Source organism: Dreissena polymorpha, chromosome 2, assembly GCF_020536995.1.
Source record: "Dreissena polymorpha isolate Duluth1 chromosome 2, UMN_Dpol_1.0, whole genome shotgun sequence".
NCBI classification, from domain to species: Eukaryota; Metazoa; Mollusca; class Bivalvia; order Myida; family Dreissenidae; genus Dreissena; species Dreissena polymorpha.
This window is the reverse complement of record NC_068356.1, coordinates 76,128,756-76,153,521: the sequence shown is the minus strand read 5'-3', so window position 1 is coordinate 76,153,521 and position 24,766 is coordinate 76,128,756. Positions and strand designations below refer to the sequence as shown.

The following is a 24,766-nucleotide window of genomic DNA, read 5'->3' as shown; positions in this document are numbered from 1 at the left end:
AGAATATAGATTAAAAATTCCATATATATCGGATATACAAAACACAATAACATGGTTGTTTATAAACTTGAAATGCAGATGGAAACGTACAATATACAAATATGACACACACTTGCCAGTCTTTCTGATATGGCGTCAAACATCGATATGCATGTCGTGTTACCTCCATAATATTTACTCCCCTGTATAACGAAGGACCACTACGCCATCAACCTGTATGCGTTTACACAATCTTTTCATTTGACCGCTATCAACTTCCCTCTTTCTACACGTTCAGCTCATCCGTAGATCTGGCGATATTGAAATCAACCCCGGTTCTTCTGTTCTTCCTTAGAGCCATACATGGCTTATTCCACATTTTATTCCCTTACGAAACTAACCTATAATGATCTTGCTACAATGTAGCTCATTATTCAAAGCATATGGCCAAAAATTGATATTTTAAAACTCGAGCCTCAACCAGTCTAGTATTCTAGTTTTCACTGAAACTTTATGCAACCGTGTCTAACGACGACTTGGTAATACCAAACTTTAATCTTCCGTTTTGCTGTGACAGACGAGACATAGCTAGTGGATGATTTTCTACATATGTTTGGAGCACCATTGTACAGCCAGATTTCTTATTCCAAGGTTTACATGCCCTATGGATCGAAATTCATTTCAACCAACACAAACTTTAAACTTCAAGCATAGTCTTGATCAGGCTTTTAGTTGACAATTCGACAATATAATTTTAACGGGCAACTTCAACGTGAATATCAAAGCAACAGTCATACAAAAATAGTGGATTCATAAACTCCTACAACGAAACACAACTAATAAATTCCCAAACGCACATTACTGAACACGCACAATCTCTTATAGATCTTGTGTTTGTCAAACACTCACGGAAAGTCCTTTCCAACTTCATACTAGATCTGACACGTTTCCACTGCCCTATTGTCTCTGTCTTGAAACTCGCCAAACAAACAAAGTCTTGTTTTCGGCGTCATATATGGCTCACATATGTTTGGAGCATTATTGTACAGCCAGATTTCTTATTCCAAGGTTTACAAGCCCTATGGATCGAAATTCATTTCAACCAGCACAAACTTTAAACTTCAAGCATAGTCTTGATCAGGCTTTTAGTTGATAATTCGACAATATAATTTTAACGGGCAACTTTAACATGAATATCGAAGCATCAGTCATACAAAAATAGTGGATTCATAAACTCCTACAACGAAACACAACTAATAAATCCCCATACACACATTACTGAACAAGCACAATCTCTTATAGATCTTGTGTTTGTCAAACACTCACGGAAAGTCCTTTCCAACTTTGTTGCAGATCCCTTCATACCAGATCTCACACGTTTCCACTGCCCTCTTGTCTCTGTCTTGAAACTCGCCAAACAAACAAAGTCTTGTTTTCGGCGTCATATATGGCTCTATAAAGATGGCGACTGCAACAAGTACAGGCAACTTCTTTATTCTATATTCTATTGCATGGGCCTAAATTCTTAATAACCAAAATATGAAACACGTTGTCGATATATTGTCCAACATCATTTTAGCAGCTGCATCTTCAAACATTCCTAACAAAGATGTTATGATAAGACCCAACTTTTGTACCTTGGATGAACAATACAATACGCCAACTGGTTTGGAAGCGGAAACGACTACACAGAATGGCAAAAACCTTAAATGATTATACAGCATGGGTCAATTTTTGAAATGCAAAGAACCAAACAAATATTAATCCGAAAAGCAAGCAGATCATCCCAAAAATACAAATGATCGAAGCAACCCAGATAATACCACTGCCAAAAAAGGATTCCATCAGGCGAAACGCCTAAACTAAAGACAAATCTCAAATCCTATTCAAACACTTCTTAAACACGAAAAAGAAGCAGATACTGGTGTCAATAAGGCAGTTGTACTGAACGTCTACTAATACGAAAAGTCAACATTTGAAAGTGTCAACCATTTTCCCTATTCTCTTTCTAACTCCACTGGTATCGTTCTTTGCTCAATAATCATTTCGATGAAGGCGTTAAAGATGCTTTATCCGTCCTCGACCACTCGAAGACCAGATGCCCGGATTAAATCAGCCCAATACTATTAACGTGATATTATGGGCATCTAACAGTAAATAGGTGTCTATCGCAATCGTTGTTTATTTGTGTTGTTTTACACTTCATATACACGTATATATGTTAATGCAGCATCAACATACTAAAACAATATCCCGGAAAGAGAAAAATAATCCATTTGAATATAAACCGTACTTTCGTTTTGACAACTGACGACAGAAATGATTCGATGTACGATGGGAGTCTAAATGTAGTTTTCATGCAGACTAATTCATACGACACAAAGACATAATTTTGTTTTACGGATCATTTCGGCTTAAAGGACTGTGTGAGTCATGTAAAATATCGAAAATAATATTTTTTTTATAAACAACTGGTAGCGAGATGAGTTGTAGATAATTGGTCAGTTACCACATTTTAACTAATGCTTTTGACCTGCAAATTCTTTTCAGCTTTATTCAACAGTGAAAAATGCCCATAATATCACTTTAAAAGAGAGATGTAACGAATTTGTCCACCCCACTATGTCTCTTTTTCAACATACTAGTACTTTTATCAAACTAAACTTTCCCTCCAACTTGGAAACTTTCTAATGTGACGCCAATATTTAAGAAAGCAGACCCTTCCCAACCGTCAAAATATCAACCAATGCTATGTACCTACTATGTTTCATTGAAAAACGCATGGGGCGTTGTATCTAAAAGCGTTTAAAAATACCTGATTCCAAACAACTTTCTCAATTCCAATCCGGATTTGCTAAGGGTGATTTTACCATAAACCAGCTTACTTATCTTAAAGGGATCTTTTCACGTTTCGGTTAATTGACAAAATTGAAAAAAGTTGTTTTAGATTCGCAAATTTTCGTTTTAGTAATGATATTTGTGAGGAAACAGTAATACTGAACATTTACCATGGTCTTATATACATGATGAAGCCATTATATGCATCTTTTGACGATTTAAAAACCTGAAAATTATAAAGCGTTGCAACGTTAAACGATTGAATAATTTGGAGAGTTCTGTTGTTGTCGTTTAATTTTGTGAAACTACAAAGATTGCTTATATAAACTATAAAATACGTATTTCATACATATTTGGCAGGATGGCCGAGCGGTCTAATTGGTTTTTACTTCAGGACTCCGGGGGTCACTTGTTCGAGCCCTGCTGCGGGTTACTTTTTTTTCCTTTTTTTAATTTTATTCTTGATGTTGTTTTACTAGAACTTTTTAGATACAATGTTTACATTTATCAATATAAAGCATTTAATTACATACTTCAAAACATGCCAAAATCTGTGAAAAGGCCCCTTTAATAATGCCATCGCTAAGGTATGATGGTAAAGAGGTACGAGCAATTTCTTTGTTATATATCGAACGTATGGCACCAAGGTATTTTATCTAAATTGTCTTCTATTGGAGTAAGTGGCTCTCTTCTGGACTGGTTTTCGTCATATCATTCTAGCAGGAAACAACGGATTGTCTTTGCGAATACATCATTTTCCTAGTCGCCTGTTACTACCGGTGTCCCACCAGGATCCATTTTCGGCCCATTGCGCTATTTGATACATGTCAACGACGACATTAACTACATCAGGGCCAACATTCGCTTATTTGCGACACGACGACGCGGGTCTTTATATAATTGTTGAAAATCTTCAATTTCTGCCCACGTTTTACTGATCTGTCTCGAATTATCTCCTAGTCAATACCTCGTTGGTCTTTTTTAATGCAGCAGAAACAGAATATCTCCTATTTTCACGTACACGTAATGAACACCGACTCCATGACCTTTTATGAACGACCTACCAGATTCGCAAGTGAGGTTCCACAAGCTTCTTGGACCATTCAGATGATGCAAAATGGGCAACTCATATCTCTATCATAGCTGAAATGGCTTTGCAGACAATCGGCATCCTCCGCTCCTAATAGTATTTATTATGGCGCAAAAGTCAAGATCGCATGTATCTTTTATATGTCCGACCCCTTTTGGAGTATGGCGATATCGTGTGGGATTATTGCTCTAAAGAACTCAGTAACGAAATTAAATCTGTCTAGATCGAAGCTGCAAGGATCGTAACTAGCGCTACCAAATTGCTTATAATAGCATCCATAGAAAACCGCAGATCCACTACTGCCGAGTTCGTCTAGGTTGCAGCACATTAACTATGCGTTACACCATAGAAACATCACTTATAGTCCTTTTTGCTCCAATGGTGCAGAAGGAACGTCCTCCCACTACTTATTGCAGTGCCGATATTTTGATAACTCCTTCCTTTCAAATCTGCCATGTCCCTTGACATTAAACCATCTACTATCTGAAGATGATCGGCTATCATATGAACACAACACTTCATTGCAGCAACAAACGCTTTGATAAACAGACAGTGGTTCGGATCGATCCCTCTCCTTCGGATCCCACATAAGTGTGTGACAATACGAACTTCTTTCTTTTGAATAATTATAATATTGGTTTAGAATGACTGAAAACATGGTGAAAAAATCAGCCCACTTGGTAATAACAATTAAATGCCCTATGAGGTTTTATGTAAAGATTATTCAACCGTACAAGAACGAAACGACAAAATGGTCCTCTTACAATAGCATCCTTACCTGACTGACCCATTTTTCATTTCCTTCTCAAGTAACTCCAGCATAGAACAGAACTCAAATAAGCATCGTATATTCCTGTCTCATTATCCACGAAAGGTAATATTATTTGTTATATGCACATCATATCCATCATCTTTGCTTGTGGCCCCATCTGAACATAGGCCGCCAACCAGCTTTCTCCAGGCGTCTCGGTTCTGGGCGAGTATCTCCAGCTGTCCCCATGTTTGACCCATCTGCTTAGCATCTGCACCCATGTCCCGGCGCCAGGTGTTTCTAGGCCGCCCTCTCTTCCTTTTCCTTGGCGGTTCCATGTGAGAGATTACCTCATGATTTTGAATGCAGGCTTGCGACGGGTATGGCATATCCACCGCCAACGTCTCTGAATGATGTCTTCTTCAACCTGGCTACTGCTTTGTTCTTCTCCATATGCACATGAATGTTATGTATTATACTCCGAACCAATAAATATGTTTAACTTACGTGCAACAACATTGAAAGGAACATGCGCAAAAGTATTACACACACAATTTTTGTATACGCTTTTAAACTAGAAACAAAAATTAGAATTTAGCAGATCATGAGCTAGTGTTTTTCAATCTTAATCCCTTATATTAATTTTAAACAATTTCAAAAAAATTTACCCAGCCAATTATAACTTGAATTTTGTAGACAAAATAATCAAATGTTAAAAATAAAATAGTAATGGTGACAGAAAAACAATAGTCTAAACATCATAAAAACGTATACTCGCTTGCTCTTGGTCACATATATATTTTTTTTACAAATGGCATTAAAAGCGAGATTATACGATTTTGTATATGTGTTAAATTGTAATATATTGATAAAATATGTTACAATAACACAAAATAGGCAAGACAAATTAGACATTAAATACGAATTTCATAAAATGCAGCAAAGACAAATTAGCGCCACTAGCCGATTGTGACGAGAATATTTTCCTACAATAACCGAAGCATTCGTCTTTTTATTAGGACCAGAGTGTGTCATGTGAATATTTATCCTTGCATGAATTTAAAATGAACCGTTAGACTAAGGTTAGATTCACATCGTGCATGCATGATAAACATGCTGATGAATTTGACAGTACAGCCGTTTTCGATTTCAGAATTAAATATCTGGCTTATTTCGCATTTTTCGAGACATGTTCTTCTGAACTTTTATTTTATTTTATATTGAAATATATATAATAAGTTTTTTACAAATTTTATATAAATTCATCAATATTTGACAAACTCGTATAATCTCGCTTTAAGTAACATTTCAAAAAGTCTCAATCGGTATAAAAACATCTTCATTTCCGAGCAGCCATTTTATATATGTTCCCAGGTCCATGTTAGATCAATTAAATCGTATATGGTTTTAGGCGCTTGTAACCAAATTTGGACAACTTTAATTAATCTTCGTACAGATATACTTTGGTGAATTTAGGTAACAAATAATAAACCAATTAGAACGTTTGAGTCACAGACAAGCATTTGCACTGTTCAAACCCCACCATGCCTTGCACTTCTCGTTCTAATGTCACAGCGGTGACCTTATGATTATATAAGGTTGTCAAATGTGCACACAATACTGCGGTCACAATGTGTGGCCATGTTAAAATTCATCATTTAAACATTGGTGCACGAACGTACGTGCTAGAATGTGACATTGCAAAAATAACACAATAACCTGTTTTTAGTACAGTCGTCAGAATGTTACGCAATTACCGGTACTATAATGGCATTCGTAAATTGCATAGACGCGATTTGTTCCTGTTTAAAAGCGCTCAATGCATTTTCGGAAGTTGTTGAAGTCGTCAAAAAGATGTGTGCACGAAAAACACATTAGAAAAATAACTTTCCAAAACCATAGAAGAATATAATTCATGGCTTCTATCAGACAATCCTTTATTTCACGGCCTTTTGTTGGTCGTCTTTATTTATTTGCCATCTTTCTTCTCAGCTGACTAAGAAATGTTTGAGTGATATTTGTCTATGCAGCAGTATAACGATTGGAAGACGATAATGGTCACCACGCTTTGATTAAAAAGGTCAATTATATACACGATATTGGGGTCTAATATATAATTATTGAAATACATTTGGAATATTTGTGTAAACAATTAAAGACAACTCAAAATAACAAACACGAATTAAAAGATAAAGCCATCTGTGATACGCTAGGCATTGTCAATGTATTGCAAGGCGAGTTAAAACTGATTGCGAGGCTAGCCCAACAATACATACCCGAGAACATAACTCTAAAACACAAGAACACACACTGCGAAGTAATTAACAAATACATACAGCGAAAAGTTTTCACCACATGTACCGAATATAAATGAGTTCTAAATACGAGAATAAATGTCACGTTGGAACTCAACGGTATTTTTTCCGGTTGAATGATTATATGACCCGCGTCACGCGAAAATAAGTCTAATGGCATATGCGACCAGCGTTTGTTTGGCATAGACTTGTCCGCACGTGAGAAAGTGGCTTTATAGTGGACAGAGTAGCTCCTGACTATTATGTGCAACTGCGTATAAGACCCGTTTTCGCATGACGCTTTTTATTTGTCAAAGCAGAAACTGATGCAATTGTGTCTTGAAACAAGAAATATCTTTAAAAAAAGATAAACGACGTTGATTGTGGTTGGAGTTGGTGAAAGGTAAAGAGTTCAATGAATGAGATCAAAGATAGCGAATGTCTCTTTCTGTGCAGTTCTTAGCTGCATCACACGCAGTACGGGATGTTACGCGGAGTTTTCGCGGCTTATTTTACATTATTACATATTGCTGGTCATAAACCAGTGTGAAATTAAAACACATGAGTCAACCGGCCACACGCGAAGTATCCGTACATATTTTAAATATTTATAAGCGCGTTCTTCGAACAAACCTGTTTTAGTGTTTTGTCGGGCATTGCTATTTGATTCGATTATTAACAGTATCGAGAATATCATCGCGCTCATGCTTAATACATAAGTCAATATGGTGGAATAATTTTTGTTAAATTAATCAGAAATAATATTTATCATGGTATTGTTGAAAACATTCGGTTCACCTAGTTCACGCGATAGCGTCTATATTATATAACGATTATTTTACTGGCCGCGAACTGATTTGATACCTTGAGGGTTGGAATGCAATGCATTAAAGTGAGGCCACGCTTCCACTGCTGGAACGACGGCTTGTTTAAAACTTTATACTTTTACATGTTAAATGTTCTATTTCGAAAACAATTTAAAATAGTTTGGCCAAAACGAATATCAGGATAGGGAAAAACGATACTTTTTAACTTAAATATACTAGTATACAGACAGGAATATGGAAGTAATTACTAAATACTAGAACATAGCCTTTAAGTCTAAACGCTCTGGCGCTGGCAATCCTCTGAAAATAAAAGGTGCACGCACAAACTGTATTGATGTCGAGAGTTGAGTGTAAAACCGTTCTATCTATCAAACTTTTTCATAAGTGATAAAATTGTTTCATGCTGAACACGCAGTAACATAGTGTTACAAAGACGCGGTCATGTTTCCAATGTTCTGGTGGTATGCTCAAATCAGCCAATGGAATAAATGAAGTGTATTCATTCGTGTCTAGCCGCGGGAAATTTTATTTGAATTGTATTGGACACTTACAAAGGTCAGGTAAGGTTAAAAGTGACGTTAAACAGCTATGCCGAAAAAAAGGGACAGGACACATCAGTTCAAACAGGTATGTGTATTAAAGCGGATAGATACGATTTTTCATATGTGTTTAATTGTAACATATTGATAAAATATGTTACAATAACACAAAATAGGCAAGAAAAATTATACATTAAAGTCGAATTTCATAAAATGCAGCAAAGACAAATTAGCGCCCCGAGCCGATAGTGACGTACATACTTTCCTACAATAACCGAAGCATTCGTCTTTGTATTAGGATCGGAGATAGTGTTCGAGTGTCGTATGAATAGATATCGTTGCAGAATTTCAAATAAACCGTTAAACTAAGTTTAGATGCACATCGTACATGTATGGTATACATGCTGGCGAATTCGGCTGTACAGCCGTTTTCAATTTCAGAATTAAATATCTGGCTTAATTCGTATTTTTCGACACATGTTTTTCTTATCTTTTATTTTAATTTATATTGAAATATATATATATAAAGTTTTTTACACAGTTTATATAAATTCATAAATATTTGACAAAATCGTATATACCCGCTTTAACGGTATCCGCAACTCCATGCATAAATCAAATAACGGCGAAAATATGCTGTCGTGGCTGATATCCAGTCAGATAAGCCGATAATTATTGATTGTATCGATAACGCGTAATAGCTTCACGTTGTTAACCGAGATGATAGTTTACCTTGGTAATTTAAATCCCGATGGTCACGTCATTTGTTATTCAATATTTAAAATGTTACCTATTTTAGAAAGCTGAAATGTTGCTCTTTCTAAATATCTAATTTATATGTCAATGCATAACATATTTAAAAAATATGACGAGTTAAACACAACGTAATTACGGTTTGTCTTCCAACTGCGGCTGAGTTTCGGGTAAAAAATATCGTCAACTTCACTGTAAATATATATTATTTCTCTGTCATTTTTAGTCAGAAATGTTACAATTAACATTCATTAGACAGCTTATACATTGGCGTTGTTTTCCTGTTATTTTCAATTGTTTATTTGAACTATTCAATTTATTGCGCCGAGTTAAAACCAACAGTACAAGCAGCCGCGGTCGATTTAAGCGGCTGCGAGACGCGATCTTCAATTTGAGAACATCAAATATTTACCATTTTATTTAAATATTTAAGAAGTAACCATCGTAGGAAAGCTTGAAAATTGAGATTTTATTAGAAAACAGATGAAAAATAATACGGAAATTGCGATACAGATTTGTTGTGTTCTCAATCGCATCAGATATTGCATCTGTGATTTCCCATCAAATGCTAAAAACTATTCACAAAAGACGTTTATTTATATAAATGAATTATGTAATACAAACATCAATTAAATTTAAAAAAAAAAAATATATTAAAGTGTATAAAAAAATACACGTGCGTCTATTGTTATAACAAGTCTTTAGCCTACATTATTCAATCAGTACAGGAATATTCTCAAAATAAATTTGTCACACATCCAACACACACGAACAACTTCTCACATATTGACCTTTGATAGGCCGCTTAATTTGACAAACAAGTACAATCACAATAGATCTTTGCAACAAATTTAGAAATTGCTTTAATCATGATAATAAGCATGCGTCCTTTAAATTGTTCCGACATTGACTGTTGTCACGCCGTTTTCATTTTTCGGTATTGCACTAAAATTTCAAACAATAACAATTATCTTGTTAATGTAGCCTTAATTATAATGTTCATTAGTTTTTATGTACAATCTCAGTGTTGTTCAGTATGGCATAAAGTAAAGATGATTTTGTTAATTTCTCAGATATTGAGAAGCTTGAAAAGGTATTAGGTGATTTTACAGAAAGTGAATACTGTTTTAGTGATAGGAACAGGAACCCAAATCTTAATCTATCAAGTCTAGTAGCAATACAGAGATAAATGATACAAAGACACATAAGAAGACATTGTATCAATGTTATGAATGTGACAGGTCTTATGCTTCAATTTCTTGGATGCGTGGTCATCTTCGCACAAAGCATTTTGAATATTCTTCCAGTAAAGTCAACACTGCATGGTTAAGTGAACATCAACCTGAAATGTAAGGTAACATAATCATATTTTATCTTGTGAAAAGGTTTACAAAATATCCATAAATGCAACTTGAAAAGAATAAACTTGCAGTAAATCATGAAACGGTTTTTTAATAGATGTAAACATAATTTTGTTTTAAATTGAAAAATGTGCATTTGGATAAAAAAAATCCCTCATTCCAACATAAATAGCATTAAAATTACTTGGTAGAAACTCACAATTTTTTTTGCAAACCATTTAGTAACATCAGTTTAGTAAATTTGCAGCTTCCATTTATACATTTGATGCTTCGTCCAAAATATACCATAAACTAATTGTTACCCCTACACTTCCGCCATTTTCCCTCAAATTCCAATCAAGAAAGCCAACATAATTAATATCGTATCTGCCTTTCAAATATTTCCAAGACAACATACGATACATTATCCATCGGTTTATATAAATTTTAACAATCAGTATAATCTAATATAAACGAGATGATTCTTATAAATTGGTACATGTCGGCTTGTTTAACATACATTTCCGCCATTTTGAAATCTATCCTCTACCGAAGGCAAATATTTTCAACCCGAATTAATGACTTAATCAGCATAATCTAACATAAATAAACATGCGTAACTGATTTTGAAAACATACCTGTCATTAAACTATGTCTATTTGGTCTCGATGCCCGTTTAATAACGGTTATTTAAGCATTTTTTTACATAACGAAAGACTTCTGATGCACTATTTTTGTTTTCGGCTTCAGACGAGTGCGCATGCGCGAGCATTGCGCGACAGCATGTTTGGCTTAAAATCGAGTTGCGGATACCTCTTATACACATCTCGGTCAGCTGCTGGAGCGTGCGCGTCGCGACCGAGGCGAGAGTCGCCCGCAGAAGATTTTCTTACCTGTACATATTTCCTTATAGAGGGGAACTTCTGCGGGTGGCTCTGCTAATCCAGCAGAGTCCGTCACCCTCGAGCCGGACGTCTTCCACACTGCTGGGATTGCTGTCTTCTCCAAGATGCAGCGGACTTGTCACCCGCTGTTTATCGTCGAGAGTTCGCCGGCCCGGACCTGCCAGAGGTCCCGTCTGAAGAGGGCCGGGGACGGCGGGACAGCGAGACCACCAGTGTGGGGGACATACGGGACGGACCTGGGCCTGACATACACCCAAGAACATCGAGGGGGTGGCTTTAAAGAGGGACCCCGGGACAGCGGTACTCAGTACGCTCAACGCACTGGGGAAACTGTCTCGGGGATGAAGACGACAGCCGGTGACAGCGAGAGGGGCCATAAAGGCAGAGCTGCTTGCTTGCACTCCTTTGGTGGAGCTGCGCACAGACAAGAATTTGTCTTTGAATTGTCAACTACCAGTGCACATTAAGGTCTCATTGGCCACCGTGCACTGGTATATTTGGATCTAAATTATATCTTTGGCGAATACCCGGGAAGCCGGGGTAAATTTGACCTACTTTGGCTCAAAATTAATCTTTTTCCCCTGAAAGGTCACAGGGGCAGGTCGGACCATAAAGACATCATGAAGGGGCCGGTAGGACCTGAAAATAAACTCTGATTTAAAAAAAAAATCTTATACACATACCTGTTTCAAAAATGCGAACCAAAATAAGTCTGAACACGCTTAAATTATGCTGTAGATAAATGATTTGAGAATACGGTAATATGCATGTCATGCACAATTTCCACAAGGATTACACTCGGCTTTCATCATAAGTCAGCTAAGTAACTGTCCACGCTTTTACACAGATCACATTACGGACTGATTCGTGTGCTTGGTATAACAGACATTAAATCTTAAATTTATCGATTGATATTTGCACGGGGTTATTCGCGCGTGACTATTGCACAACCGCGCGCATCTTCGCTGCCTTGGGGCCATACTCTAATACTATTCGGCTTAGACGTTTGGTTAAGGGGCAATGAAGATGTTATCTATAAGGGCGCGTAGCTGTTTTTGTCTATGAAAAGGGCTATGGCGTACCATTTGGGTCGAAAGTCAAAAAGACCTACGAGGGAAAAAGAGAAATGTACGTCGACGTACAATATGTACGTCGACGTACAAAAATTGTACTTCGACGTACAAATATGAAATACACTTCGACGTATATATTTGTACGTCGAAGTACAATTTGTACTTCGACGTACAAATTTTCTAAACAGCCAATCAAAACACTCGTCTCTTGAGCCGCTTTTCCTTAAGATTTATTCATAATAAATGTTTCAAATCTCTTTTTTGATTGAAGACAAAATGAATAAAAATATCAAACTGGAAAAACAACAACAAAAAACAAAGAATTAAAAATAAGCATCTACTTGACGGTACTTATTCTAAAATAGGTTTAAGTAATAAATAATATACACTTTATAAGACAGCCGGCCGATGTCTGATCTATATGTCATAATTGACGCCCAAAGGGATAAGATAAGGATCACCACAGCAGGTTGCTAATACACAGTGTAGACTTCCGCTGTTTTATTGTGGTAACACGATTGTTTAGAAAGCATAGGCCAAATAATATGGAATCAAAACTTGAAATAAAAATCGTATAAAGAGTCTGAAATAGCGCAGTGAATGTTTAACATGCGGATCAACGCAACAGATGGAAGGGGTCTCCTGAATGGCTAACACTCAAGGGTCGGTAAAAATTGTACGTCGAAGTACAATTTTGTACGTCGAAGTACAAAATAATGTACGTCGACGTACATATTGTGTGTCGACGTACATTTCTCTTTTTACCTAGTAGTAGTCTTGTTGACTTTTGACCCAAATGGTACGTCATAAAGGGCAGAGTGGAGCTTCAGAACGGTGGCGTGGCGCAGCGCCACGCAAAAAGGGCCTGGCAAAAACACTATGTTCATTTTGTACTTTTCAGACAACAACTGAGGACATCTACAGCAGGATAGTGGCTGATGTAAAGTCCCTTTTTCAAGGCCGAAACACTAGGAATGCGGAAAATACTGTTCTGTTGCCATTTGTACGTGTGTTTTGTGTATCTAAAATGAATCAAAAGATGTTAAGTTTAATATTTACTACATTACTTCGGTATTATAGTTGACAACACAGCATAGTGTTGCAATTTTGAAAGCGTCGTCTAGACATTAAAAAATTCTTCAGGTGAACGAGTATGGTGGCTGCAGCATTGAATTCCGCAACTATGCGATGCTGAGTGCTTCATTTTTCCCTTTGCTGTTGCCAAACTTGCTATTTATCAAGCTCTTTTGGTTGTTGCTCGTTTTACGACTTGCATCGTTTAAATAAAGAAATACTTGTCGATTTAAAGAGAAACCCCAATAAAACATTACTGTAAATCCGTTTCCATTCTGACATAGAAACTAATATACTTTACAGAGAAATAACATTGTAAATGAGTGCAAGGAAGCGGCCAGAGCGGAGACCTTGGCATTGATCAAGGAAGCGGCGGCTCACGTGAAGTTTGGGGGAAGTCGGGTTGCGTCAAAGAAACGTCAGACAGCCGCGGGCGGAAATGACCTCTCCGCCATCTTTGAAGCCATCGCAAAGAGTGAGGTGAGTTTTGCATGACAAAAAATGTATTTGACTAGTCCATAATAGAATGTTCCAGCGAATATTTAAACGCACGTCCATTTTTTGGGCTTACTAGTGCAACGACGAACATTGAAGTTTAGTAGTCACTTACTGCGTGTGCTTAGATTTTGCAATGCAGTCGTCTCCTACAGCTATTTGGAAAGTATTCATGGTAAGAATAATGAGATGACACAAATAATACTATGATTTGCAAAGACTCACGCTTAAGTGTTTTCCCTTGCGCTGTGGGTACCATAACAACTCAATTTTTGATTTTGTTTTAATTTTTGTTCAATTCTATTTTCAGACTGACTTACTGACGCAATATTTAAGCGTGTAATATTTGTTCTACTTAATTTTTAGACTGATTTACTGAAACATCTGCACGGATCAATAGATTTGTTATAATCCATTTTTCAGACGAATAAACTCACACAATATTGCAAAGTGATTGATTTGTTCTACTTTATTTTTAGACTAATATACTGAAACATGTCGCAGATTTGTTCAACTTTATTATAGATTGATATACTGACGCAATACTGCGGGAATGATAGCAAGATTTGTTTACCAGGTAAGCAGCTTTTATACTTATATATAATAATTTCAATTTTTAATGCTTATTTACAATATCCAAATGCACAGTGTTCCGGTTAATGAATATTTCACGCGACTTTTCTTGCAGGGGAAAAGGGGGATAAAGGGGACAAAGGTGCAGACGGCTATTTCGGGTTACCCGGAATCAATGGCGGCCCTGGCCCCATGGGACCTCAAGGTAACACACATCAACAACAAGTGACCAAGGGATCCCTTGTATCGAACCGATAACGACAAATCTAGCACTCCAATTCAAAAACATTTAAAACAATATGTTTATAAAATTAAGCGCGTCTGTTTGTCCGTAAACAAACCACACGTTCAGCGATGTTCTCCTTAACATGTAAAAGTACTGCATTCAAACTTACGTACATCGCTCCTTATTTTATTAATTTATTCGAGTATAGTTAGGATAATATCATGTTTAACATTGCTTAAGTTTTCTCCTTCATTAAAATTTCTAATCGTTATCACTTGTTATCTTTCAATTTCGGTGACTACAACTGATCGTATTGTATGTACTGTGGACAGTTCTAATGTATTTACTAGCAGTTCATTTCAAACTCGCCGTTGATTTGACAGGGAACAAAGGCGAGTCTGGTGCAATCGGTCCGAAAGGGGAAAATGGAACTCAAGGTAACATAAACTATGCAAGATTAGTTCACACAACGGAAGATTGCACGTGGTCGCGCTGGTGTATTGAATATTGTGTCCGATTGTCCGTAAAGCAATCTGAGACCTCCAGATTCGATACCAAGGAAAGATTTAAACAATATCTCTTAAGAGTACCGGTTCTACAAACTAAACGGACTCAATATTGTTTCTACTAGACGAATGCCTGAACCTTCAATCGAGCTTTAATTAACTGTCTTAAACTAGAGATTCGATGATGTAGCTTTACAATTAGATGCCTGAACACCGTGTTTTTTATGTTTAAATGTCATGTCCGAAAGCATCAATAATTTATTATGTAATAAACTGCTTCATAAACCTTTTCCATAAATCAAAAAGTCAAAGGGGTGAATCGGAAAAGAACGGGGTTTGTATGGTGTTCCAGGACAAAACGGTCTCATTGGTACAATGGGTCCACAAGGTAAATCGGCTAAATACAATGTTCGCTTCACGTTTTGCTTTCTTACGAAAGCGAAATATAGTTATACAATTATTCCTTATTAGCTTAGCTTATAATATTATTGACCCCCCCCCCCACCAAAAAAAAGAAGAAGAAAAAAATTTATATGCTGAATCCTGGAGCCTGCTTTTGGAATAAGGATGATGCCTTATTATGATAAACACACTCTGCTACCCCATCCAGATTGCAATCCCACTTTTCAAGACGGTTAATTGAATAAGTATAAAGTGATTTTTGTTATATAATTACATAACCCTATAAGTGTTTGAAACGCGTCTGAGTTTGTATAGTTCATTAGGATTCCACATGGAATGAAACGGGCAAAACGGGACCAGTTCACATATTTTCTATTCTTGATAGTTTGTTTTTGCATTAGACGAGATTCAAACCGTTTGGACTTAATAAGAAAGCTCTATAGAGCTTCGACTAGATCATTCAAGCTTTATAATTAGAAAACGCACTGTGTTTTATATGCCCATGTATGTCTCATTTTGTATTTAAAGATGAAACGCGTATCTATTTCGATCGATTACAATCCATACAGGAAACAATGCATCGTGTATCGACATTAGAAATGGGTGTCTTTTTGTAATTTTGTTCTTTGAATCTTATTACAGTTTTTTTATGTCCCCAACCACTATAGTGGGGGACATATTGTTTGTGCCCTGTCTGTTGTTTGTTTGTGCCCACTTTAACATTTGCAAGAACTTTTGCAATATTGAAGATAGCAACTTCATATTTGGCATGCATGTGTATCTCATGGAGCTGCACATTTTGAGTGGGGAAAGGTCAAAGTCATCCTTCAAGCTCATAGGCCAAATATAGGGTCAAAATCGCTCATTTAATGTTCACTTTTACAATATTGAAGATAGCAACTTGATATTTGGCATGCATGTGTATCTCATGGAGCTGCACAGTTTGAGTGGGGAAAGGTCAAAGTCATCCTTCAAGCTCATAGGCCAAATATAGGGTCAAAATCGCTCATTTAATGTTCACTTTTACAATATTGAAGATAGCAACTTGATATTTGGCATGCATGTGTATCTCATGGAGCTGCACATTTTGAGTGGGGAAAGGTCAAAGTCATCCTTCAAGCTCATAGGCCAAATATAGGGTCAAAATCGCTCATTTAATGTACACTTTTACAATATTGAAGATAGCAACTTGATATTTGGCATGCATGTGTATCTCATGGAGCTGCACAGTTTGAGTTGTGAAAAGTCAAGGTCAAGATTATCCTTCAAGGTTAAATGTCAAATATATCGTAACATAGTGTTTCACAAACACATCGCTTGTTTTAAATATATGACTACTGATATATTAAAGTGGCATGTTGTAAATCTTGAACTGGTACCATTCATGAGTTTTAGAATTGTTTTTTCTTCTTAATATCGTTGGAGCCAGACACCATTTATTTTGCATACCAGAGAAGTGTTTTAGACTGTATTAAAACATAGAGGCTTTAATTTTGTTTTATCACGATATTGAATGCGTTAATTTATCATGATATTCCTATAGGTAAACAATAACTAGTTAAAATGATAGTTGTTTAATCAGCAAGGCATGTGAAAGTAGACAATGAAAACTTTGTTGTTCTTGACAATAAAGACAAAAAAGTGGGAATTTTCACGTATACTAGAATTATTTAAGAAACATTTATTTATCGTTGAATATTCCTATGGGAGTATCGTGCAAACAGCAGCTCGAAATTTAACGTATTTTCTATTGCATATACATATATTATTTAATATAAAAAATCAACTTTAATCATGTATTTTGTACGGGAAATATTGCTGCGATAAATCCACAATCACTATCAAAATGCATTTTACACCTTCTATAGCTTCACTGTTAACGCTTCTTATTTTCCTAGCAATCTGGCTTCACGACTTGTTCTAACTCGTCAATTTCAATTTCCAACAAATACGCCCCGGACAGCTATTACAATGTCGTAATGTTTTTAGACTTCTTGTGGTGACTTTGAAACCGAGTCATAATTCCTAAATTCCTAAATGTGAAAGCATTTTAAGCAAATTTCGAATAAATATTCAAGATACAAAATATATAAAACAGAAATAAAAAAGAAAACTCAACAATTCAACCTTTAAGTCTTACATTTGACCTTGAGTGTGCGAAACGTGCCTCTATGGGTGAAGCATTTGAGCCAATCTTCATAAAAATCCTGTCAAAAGTATAGAGAACATTGACCCGACACGAGGAACGCACCTGAAAATGGAGTCACACTTTTAATTTAACCCTGACATTGCGCTCGAGCGAAAAACAAATGCCTTCTACACATCTTTTCAATTACCTTAAAGGGGCCTTTTCACAGATTTTGGCATTTTTTAACTTATTCATTAAATGCTTTATATCGATAAATGTAAACATTGGATCGTAAAAGCTCCAGTAAAAAATCAAGAATAAAATTAAAAAAAGGAAAAGAACATTGCCCGGACCAGGTTTCGAACCAGTGACCCCTGGAGTCCTGCCAGAGTCCTGAAATAAAAACGCTCTAGCCTACTGAGCTATTCCGCCGAATACACATGCTGAGCGTATTTTAAACCTTATGTAAGCAATCTTCGTAGTTTCACAAAATTTAACGACAAAAACAGAACTCACCAAATTATTCAATCGTTTCGCGTTGCAACGCTTTATAATTTTTAGGTTTTAAAATCGTCAAAAGATGCATATAATGGCTCTATTAGACCATGGTAAATGTTCAGTATAACTGTTTCCTCACAAATATCATAACTAAAACGAAAATTTGCGAATCTGAAACAACTTTTTTCAATTTTGTCAATTTACCAAAGCGTGAAAAGATCCCTTTAAAATCTAAGCTAGGTTTCATGAAAATCCGCCAAACGTCGTAGGAGATATGGAGCGAACACAAATGACCTTCATCTAGTGACTTCTGCGCATGGTCTAAATGACCTTCACATTGTTATGGATGTGTGGATCGATATAGAAAATGGAGCAAAAAAGGACTTTTTAGTATGACCTTGACATTTAGTCTTCCTCACTGGCTATTTTCTTCTACAGAAACCGAACAATTTAAGCAACGTTTAATGACATTTCTTAAAAGTGTGTAAGGGCGAACACATAACGATGGCTCAAACATATGATCTTCATGTGTGAAATTTTTCTTGAACCATGTGACCGACTCGTATTTTGCTGTCAAGACATCGTCTAAATGATCTAAACATCTAAACCATCATTAAAGAAAATCCTTGTGAGTCTAAAGGAGATATATTGAAGGCGAAATATTGCATACAGACAGACGGGTGGATGCAGGGCATTCATATGATCATTGTTTTGAGAAAACTAGGCATGTTGCATGTGCGTAAAGTGTCGTCCCAGATTAGCCTGTGCCGTCCGCACAGGCTAATCAGGGACGACACTTTCCGCTTTTATGGTATTTTTAGTTTCATGGAAGTCCATCCTTACCGAAAATCAAGTTTAGGCGGAAAGAGTCGTTCCTGATTAGCATGTGCGGACTGCACAGGCTAATCTGGGACGACACTTTACGCATATGCATTATGCCCAGTTTTATCAGAACGTAACTCATATTGACCATCCCGCTTCGCTTTGGCAGTATATTAAAAATCAACATCGCTTCATGCTATTATGTGATACAATTGTTGTACAAATGTTCAAGTAATTACAAAAAATACAAACTCAATTAACAACGAATATATATAAGTTTTTAAAATGTACGTCTAACCGTTCCACAATGACATGCTACATGTATTTACTATGATGATGATTAATATAAAATCCATGCAAAATTTGATTATGCGCTTACAGAAAAAGCCATACGATCAATAACTTTTTGTAGATACAAAATCCTCGTTTTTATTAATTTGTGACCATAATAAATTCTATGTTAATTTCATGCGAATATATCTATTGATACGACACACGAGCACTAAAATGGTACCATGTTAAAACCATAATAAAAACGAGCATTTTGTATCCACAAACATCTATTTTACCAGACCACATCTGGCGTTGAAATTTCGACAATGGCCATAAGGAACAATGCTTTTTAATTGTTTAGCTTTATTTTACGAAATATTGTATGAAATTTTCGTTGATTTTGAGTAGTAATGTTACTTTAAATGTCCATTACATGAATTATGGATTAGTACGTTAGTGTGGAACGTGGCTATTTGAGAATGTTTATTACATGAATTATGGAGATATCATTGGTAGGGTACGTGGCTGTTACATAAGATACTGAGACTTCTTTTGTTTGGTATTTAAGTGGCTATTGAAGAATGAGCATTATATGATTAATGACAAGTTTGTTAGTCGAAGGTGCCTCTTTTTGAGAGCGTGTATAATATGAAATATGGATTATCATTTATTGTGAGTTGGGGCTATTTCTAAATGTGCTTGACATGAATACTGGCTTTGTTAGTGTGTAGTATGCGTTATTTCGAATTGTGGTACCGTTGCAATGCTGTATGTTATTGACGGATGTATTAAATAAACCGTAAAGGGACATTATTTCTTTTGTATGTCAATGAATATATTAACTTACAATTCTTCAATGTTTTTTTAAGTATTTATTCAGTATAATATATAGAAAAAATATTAAATACAAACTAATTGCCTTCCCTGGTACCTCTGTAAGCAAATGCCAACTCGATACCATTGCTCAACAAAGCCTTTCGAGTTGCACGGCGGAACATCAATATATAATCGGCATATTTTCCAAATTATAGTGTAAACAAGTTACAAATGCTTAATTATTTGATCGATTTCGGATGATGATTATCTGGTTAGTCAACATTATTATTAACATGGTTCAAAGACAAGAGCTTAATTTCGCTAGTTTAAACAGAGTGCATACCTTTTTTTGCAATATATGACAATTATTTTGAAAATCGCCATTATACAAAAGTATGAACAAGTCCGTTCAAATAACTTCTGGATATTATTCCATTTCAGCGGCATGCAAATTCCTGCTTCAAAGTAATAAATAATAAATATAATTATTATATAGCTCGCCACAATAAATATGACACTGACCTTAATGCTTAAATATTTTATATACCGGTAAAAATTGAAACAATTCAACCGTTGCGTAGTTTTCACAAACTGATTACTTTTGCGAGCTGTAATGAAACATGATTAGTTGATATAGATCGGCAAGCTTTATGACAATATGTATAATATTTTAGTAGTCTTTGAGAGTTTTGTTGTTGTCGTATTTCTTACAGTTAGAAATTTTCAACAAATTTGACTAAACTTTGAACTCGGGCAATAGTTTTAAATTGAAGTTAAAATAATTTACATAGCCAATTTATTGTTTGATGGCCGGTTAGATAAGGTTTGTTTGAGCTACTCAAAATCGGTTTAAAACCATTTTTACATGACGATTGCAGGATGATGACAATTTACTTTTTTGTATTTAATGTGTGATTTGTTGCATGATTTTCGTAATGTGCGCTGTGCTTTACTGCTGTCTCACACCGTTTGGCTAATAACCACTTTACGTAAACAAAGGATCTCGTGCTTTTTCTCCCCTAAGGGTGCAACTGAAGTTTCACTCGGTCCATATCAACTTCCGCGCAGAGATTTAAATAGCACCAGCGTAGCTGGATTCAATCCATGACTTCATAACCAACCACGTGATTATAGTCCAGCCACGTTTTACAATAATGCTAGCGTTGTTATTTTGACTTTTATAAATTAAGGCTATTTTTTGTTTTATTATGAACCTACAGTTATTCACTATTTTCAAAATAAATAATATTTCCTAATATAATACTTTAACAAAAAATAAAATCCTACCAAATCTAGTAGGATTTTATTGTGATGGCAGAGATTGTTTGTGATGGCAAGGAACGACCACATTGCGTGGAGATTGGGTTCATAATTATGTGTTCATTTGCCCGCAGGTCAGAAAGGTGAGCCAGGTCAGGACGGTGCTTTCGGCATTCCAGGAATAAATGGAGCGATGGGCCCGATGGGCCCTCAAGGTACAACTATGAGCAAGACTATCAAAAAGGGCGCTGCTGACGGTTATTGAATTCCGTTCTTATTTCATGGTTACAAGTTACCGCATTTGACTAAATACTTTTTTGCCCGTCTAAACGTTTTTCACCTTTCCCTCAGAAAAAAAGCTAACATGAGAAGGAATTTGACAAAATGTGGAAAATGCGGATAAAAACAGAATTACACAAGTGGTAAATCTGCAAAACTGATGTATTCGCCAGCATTTAAAAAATACTTTTTCAGCAAAAATATTCCTTTTAAGGCGTTGACTTTTTTTTAAAGACCAAATTAGTTCAGTGTTTGTAGACCCACGTATTGCATAGTTGCTAAGAGGTGAACATATTCACCTCAATTTTTTAAACATCAACATAAAGTGCTTGTATTCACATATGATTTCACATATTGTATTGACGTTGCTAGGCAACAAAGGAGAGGTGGGAAGCCCAGGTCAGAAAGGAGATAAAGGAGATGCGGGGTTGAAAGGGCCAGATGGGCCCACAGGTAAGTGCTGACTATTAATATATATATACAGATTGTGTTTAAAAAGGTACATGTTTACACATTTTCGTATATTTTACATGTAAATTGAAATTTGAATACTAACCTTACTATACTATTGTATCGACAATTTAGTCGTTGACGTCAGTGTAACTGCCGGTACTTACAAATGAGTTAACGAGAGCGGTAAAAATCCTTTAACAATATGTGACCAACCTCTGCGCGGATGTAGACTGGTATAGAACATCGCTCGTATCACATTCAGGCCGCTATATTGAATCACATAATGATGATTAAGGGAAATAACGATTTTATGACATAGAGAATAATAGGTTAGTGTTGATTATAGATCAGGTTTATCATGCGAGGCTTAGAAAACAAAAAGCACGAGCCTTGGCGAGTGCTTTTTTGTTGTCGCGTAATTACACATTGTTCGTGGAGAACACACAGTAACAAACAAAGTTCATTTCTGTTTTCATCGAGATTTATTTCTGTTTAATAATTTCTAACACAACGCTTCTAATGTTCATTAAGTACAATTTTACAGCGCGGCGGCCGACATGGCCACCACGTCAAATAGACGTGACAAATCTCTAACCGCAGACCTTTCTTATTAACTAAAACACTGCATTTTATCCCCAGGATTATTTACATAAAATCTACTTGTAATTTCCATTGGTCATCAAGGTCTGGGCTTATTACGGATTGGTTGACTTATTAGAACGTTCTAGAAGGAACAATCTATTCATGTATTTACTTGCTTGCCAAATGCACTAAAATCTAATCAATTTATATTGGTTTAGAGTAATCACGTTACGTTCGTCAGTACTATAACTTTTGTACCCCAGACGATAGGTGACCTTTTCATCTGTGCTGTTTGTTGACCATGTGTGTTACTTACAATCTCGTATCTATATGCTGACTCTGGACTCATTGTGTTCTTATTTGGATTTAATCTTAAATCAGGTCTGACTTTCCATTTTATTGATTCCAATTATACCCCACCTGAGTGTAAACATATTTGCGTTCTTACTTTAAATAAATCTTAAATCAGGTCTTAGTTTTGCAAATACCTCCCAAGGTGTATTATTAAATTCTCAAACTTCATCTTAACATTGCCTATACATATTATTGAAATATCCCCTTATTAATTTCCGTCATACGAATAAACTCATTAGAATAAACGATATGTTATAAGCTGTTACATGACATTGTTAACGTGCCGAGCATGATAAACCTGATCTATAATCAACACTAATCTAGTATTCTATTTATCCCACTTTTTATTTTGTAAACTTTTTTATTAAACAAAACTAGTTTGACTGGATGATTTCGCTGGATTTATGACGTCATTTCGTCGAAATATTGACGTCATTTCCTGTCGTTGATTATAAATGATATATAATCAACGGGGTTTTAATCAACCGAATTCGCTGTAAAAGTGGGATAAATATGATTTTAACTAGTCATTTGTATCCGCTTCTATATTTGTGAATGCTAACCCTCTATATATAGCACTTTTAAAGGGACCTTTTCACAGATTTTGGCATGTATTGAAGTTTGTCATTAAATGCTTTATATTGATAAATGTAAACATTGGATCTAAAAAGCTCCAGTAAAAAACAAACAAAAACATAAAGGAAGAAAAAAGGAACCCTCAACTGGACTGAAACCATTGACCCCCGGAGTAAAAGTCTAGCGCTTAGACCACTCGGCCATTCGCGCTCACACAATGATTGATGTATTTTATTCTTTATATAAGCAAATATCGTAGTATTACAAAATGTAACGACAACAACAGAACTCTCCAAATCATGCAATCGTTTAGCGTTGCAACGCTTTATAATTTTCAGGTTTTTAAATCGTCAAAAGATGCATATAATGAATATTTGAGTATTTCAGTATTACTGTTTCCTCACAAATATTATAACTGCAACGAAAATTTGCGAATCTTAAACATTTTTTATTATGTCAATTTACCAAAACGTGATAAAGGAAAAACAAGCACTAAGTTCCAGAAAGAAAATCTTTAAAAAAAAATCGATACGTGCCAGATCGTGAAGGACTAGACATGAAATGGCTGTGGTAGCCGTTAACCTAAAGGGAAAGTGCACACGGGTACTGCTTTAGGGATTAAATTGAATGGGAATATGTTCGGAACCAGTCGAATAACATTACATAGGTTGATAATACTGTATCAAACCTAAAACGTAAAGCGAAAACGTACCCTACTTGATGGTTCTTTTCGTCTGAACTGTTGTTTCTCCGTCTATTATGTGGGTGCCGTTTAAAATGAAGTATGGTTCCACTTTTTTGTCTCAGGACCTGAAGGGCCAAACGGACCGCAGGGACCACAAGGACCAAAAGGAGAAACCGGAACCAACGGTCTGCCGGGTAAATAAACCTGAATTTATTAAGATCTGTGCATCCCCCTCTTCTGATTTAAACGTTACTTGTTGTAATTGCTGAATCGGTTTCTACTTAATTAATGCATTTGATACTATATTTGTCACAAAGTATTTCCAAAGCATTTCTTCTTCGGCAGCATTCTAAATTTCCGCGATGATTAGGTATA

At 35.9% G+C, this 24,766-nt stretch overlaps 2 protein-coding genes across 2 annotated transcripts in view; both read left to right on the top strand.

The window, feature by feature from the left end:
• LOC127867686 (atrial natriuretic peptide receptor 1-like) overlaps positions 1-24,766 on the top strand; it is a 740,759-nt gene that overhangs the window by 565,540 nt on the left and 150,453 nt on the right. The window lies entirely within an intron of this gene.
• Positions 1-24,766, top strand: part of LOC127867688 (hemicentin-1-like) — a 43,353-nt gene that overhangs the window by 2,779 nt on the left and 15,808 nt on the right. The window contains exons 2-9 of the mRNA XM_052409013.1: positions 13,291-13,392; positions 13,767-13,943; positions 14,484-14,535; positions 14,647-14,736; positions 15,141-15,194; positions 21,597-21,677; positions 22,114-22,194; positions 24,514-24,585. Coding sequence (XP_052264973.1) covers positions 13,291-13,392; positions 13,767-13,943; positions 14,484-14,535; positions 14,647-14,736; positions 15,141-15,194; positions 21,597-21,677; positions 22,114-22,194; positions 24,514-24,585 — 709 coding nt within the window. The remainder of the gene's footprint in view (positions 1-13,290; positions 13,393-13,766; positions 13,944-14,483; positions 14,536-14,646; positions 14,737-15,140; positions 15,195-21,596; positions 21,678-22,113; positions 22,195-24,513; positions 24,586-24,766) is intronic.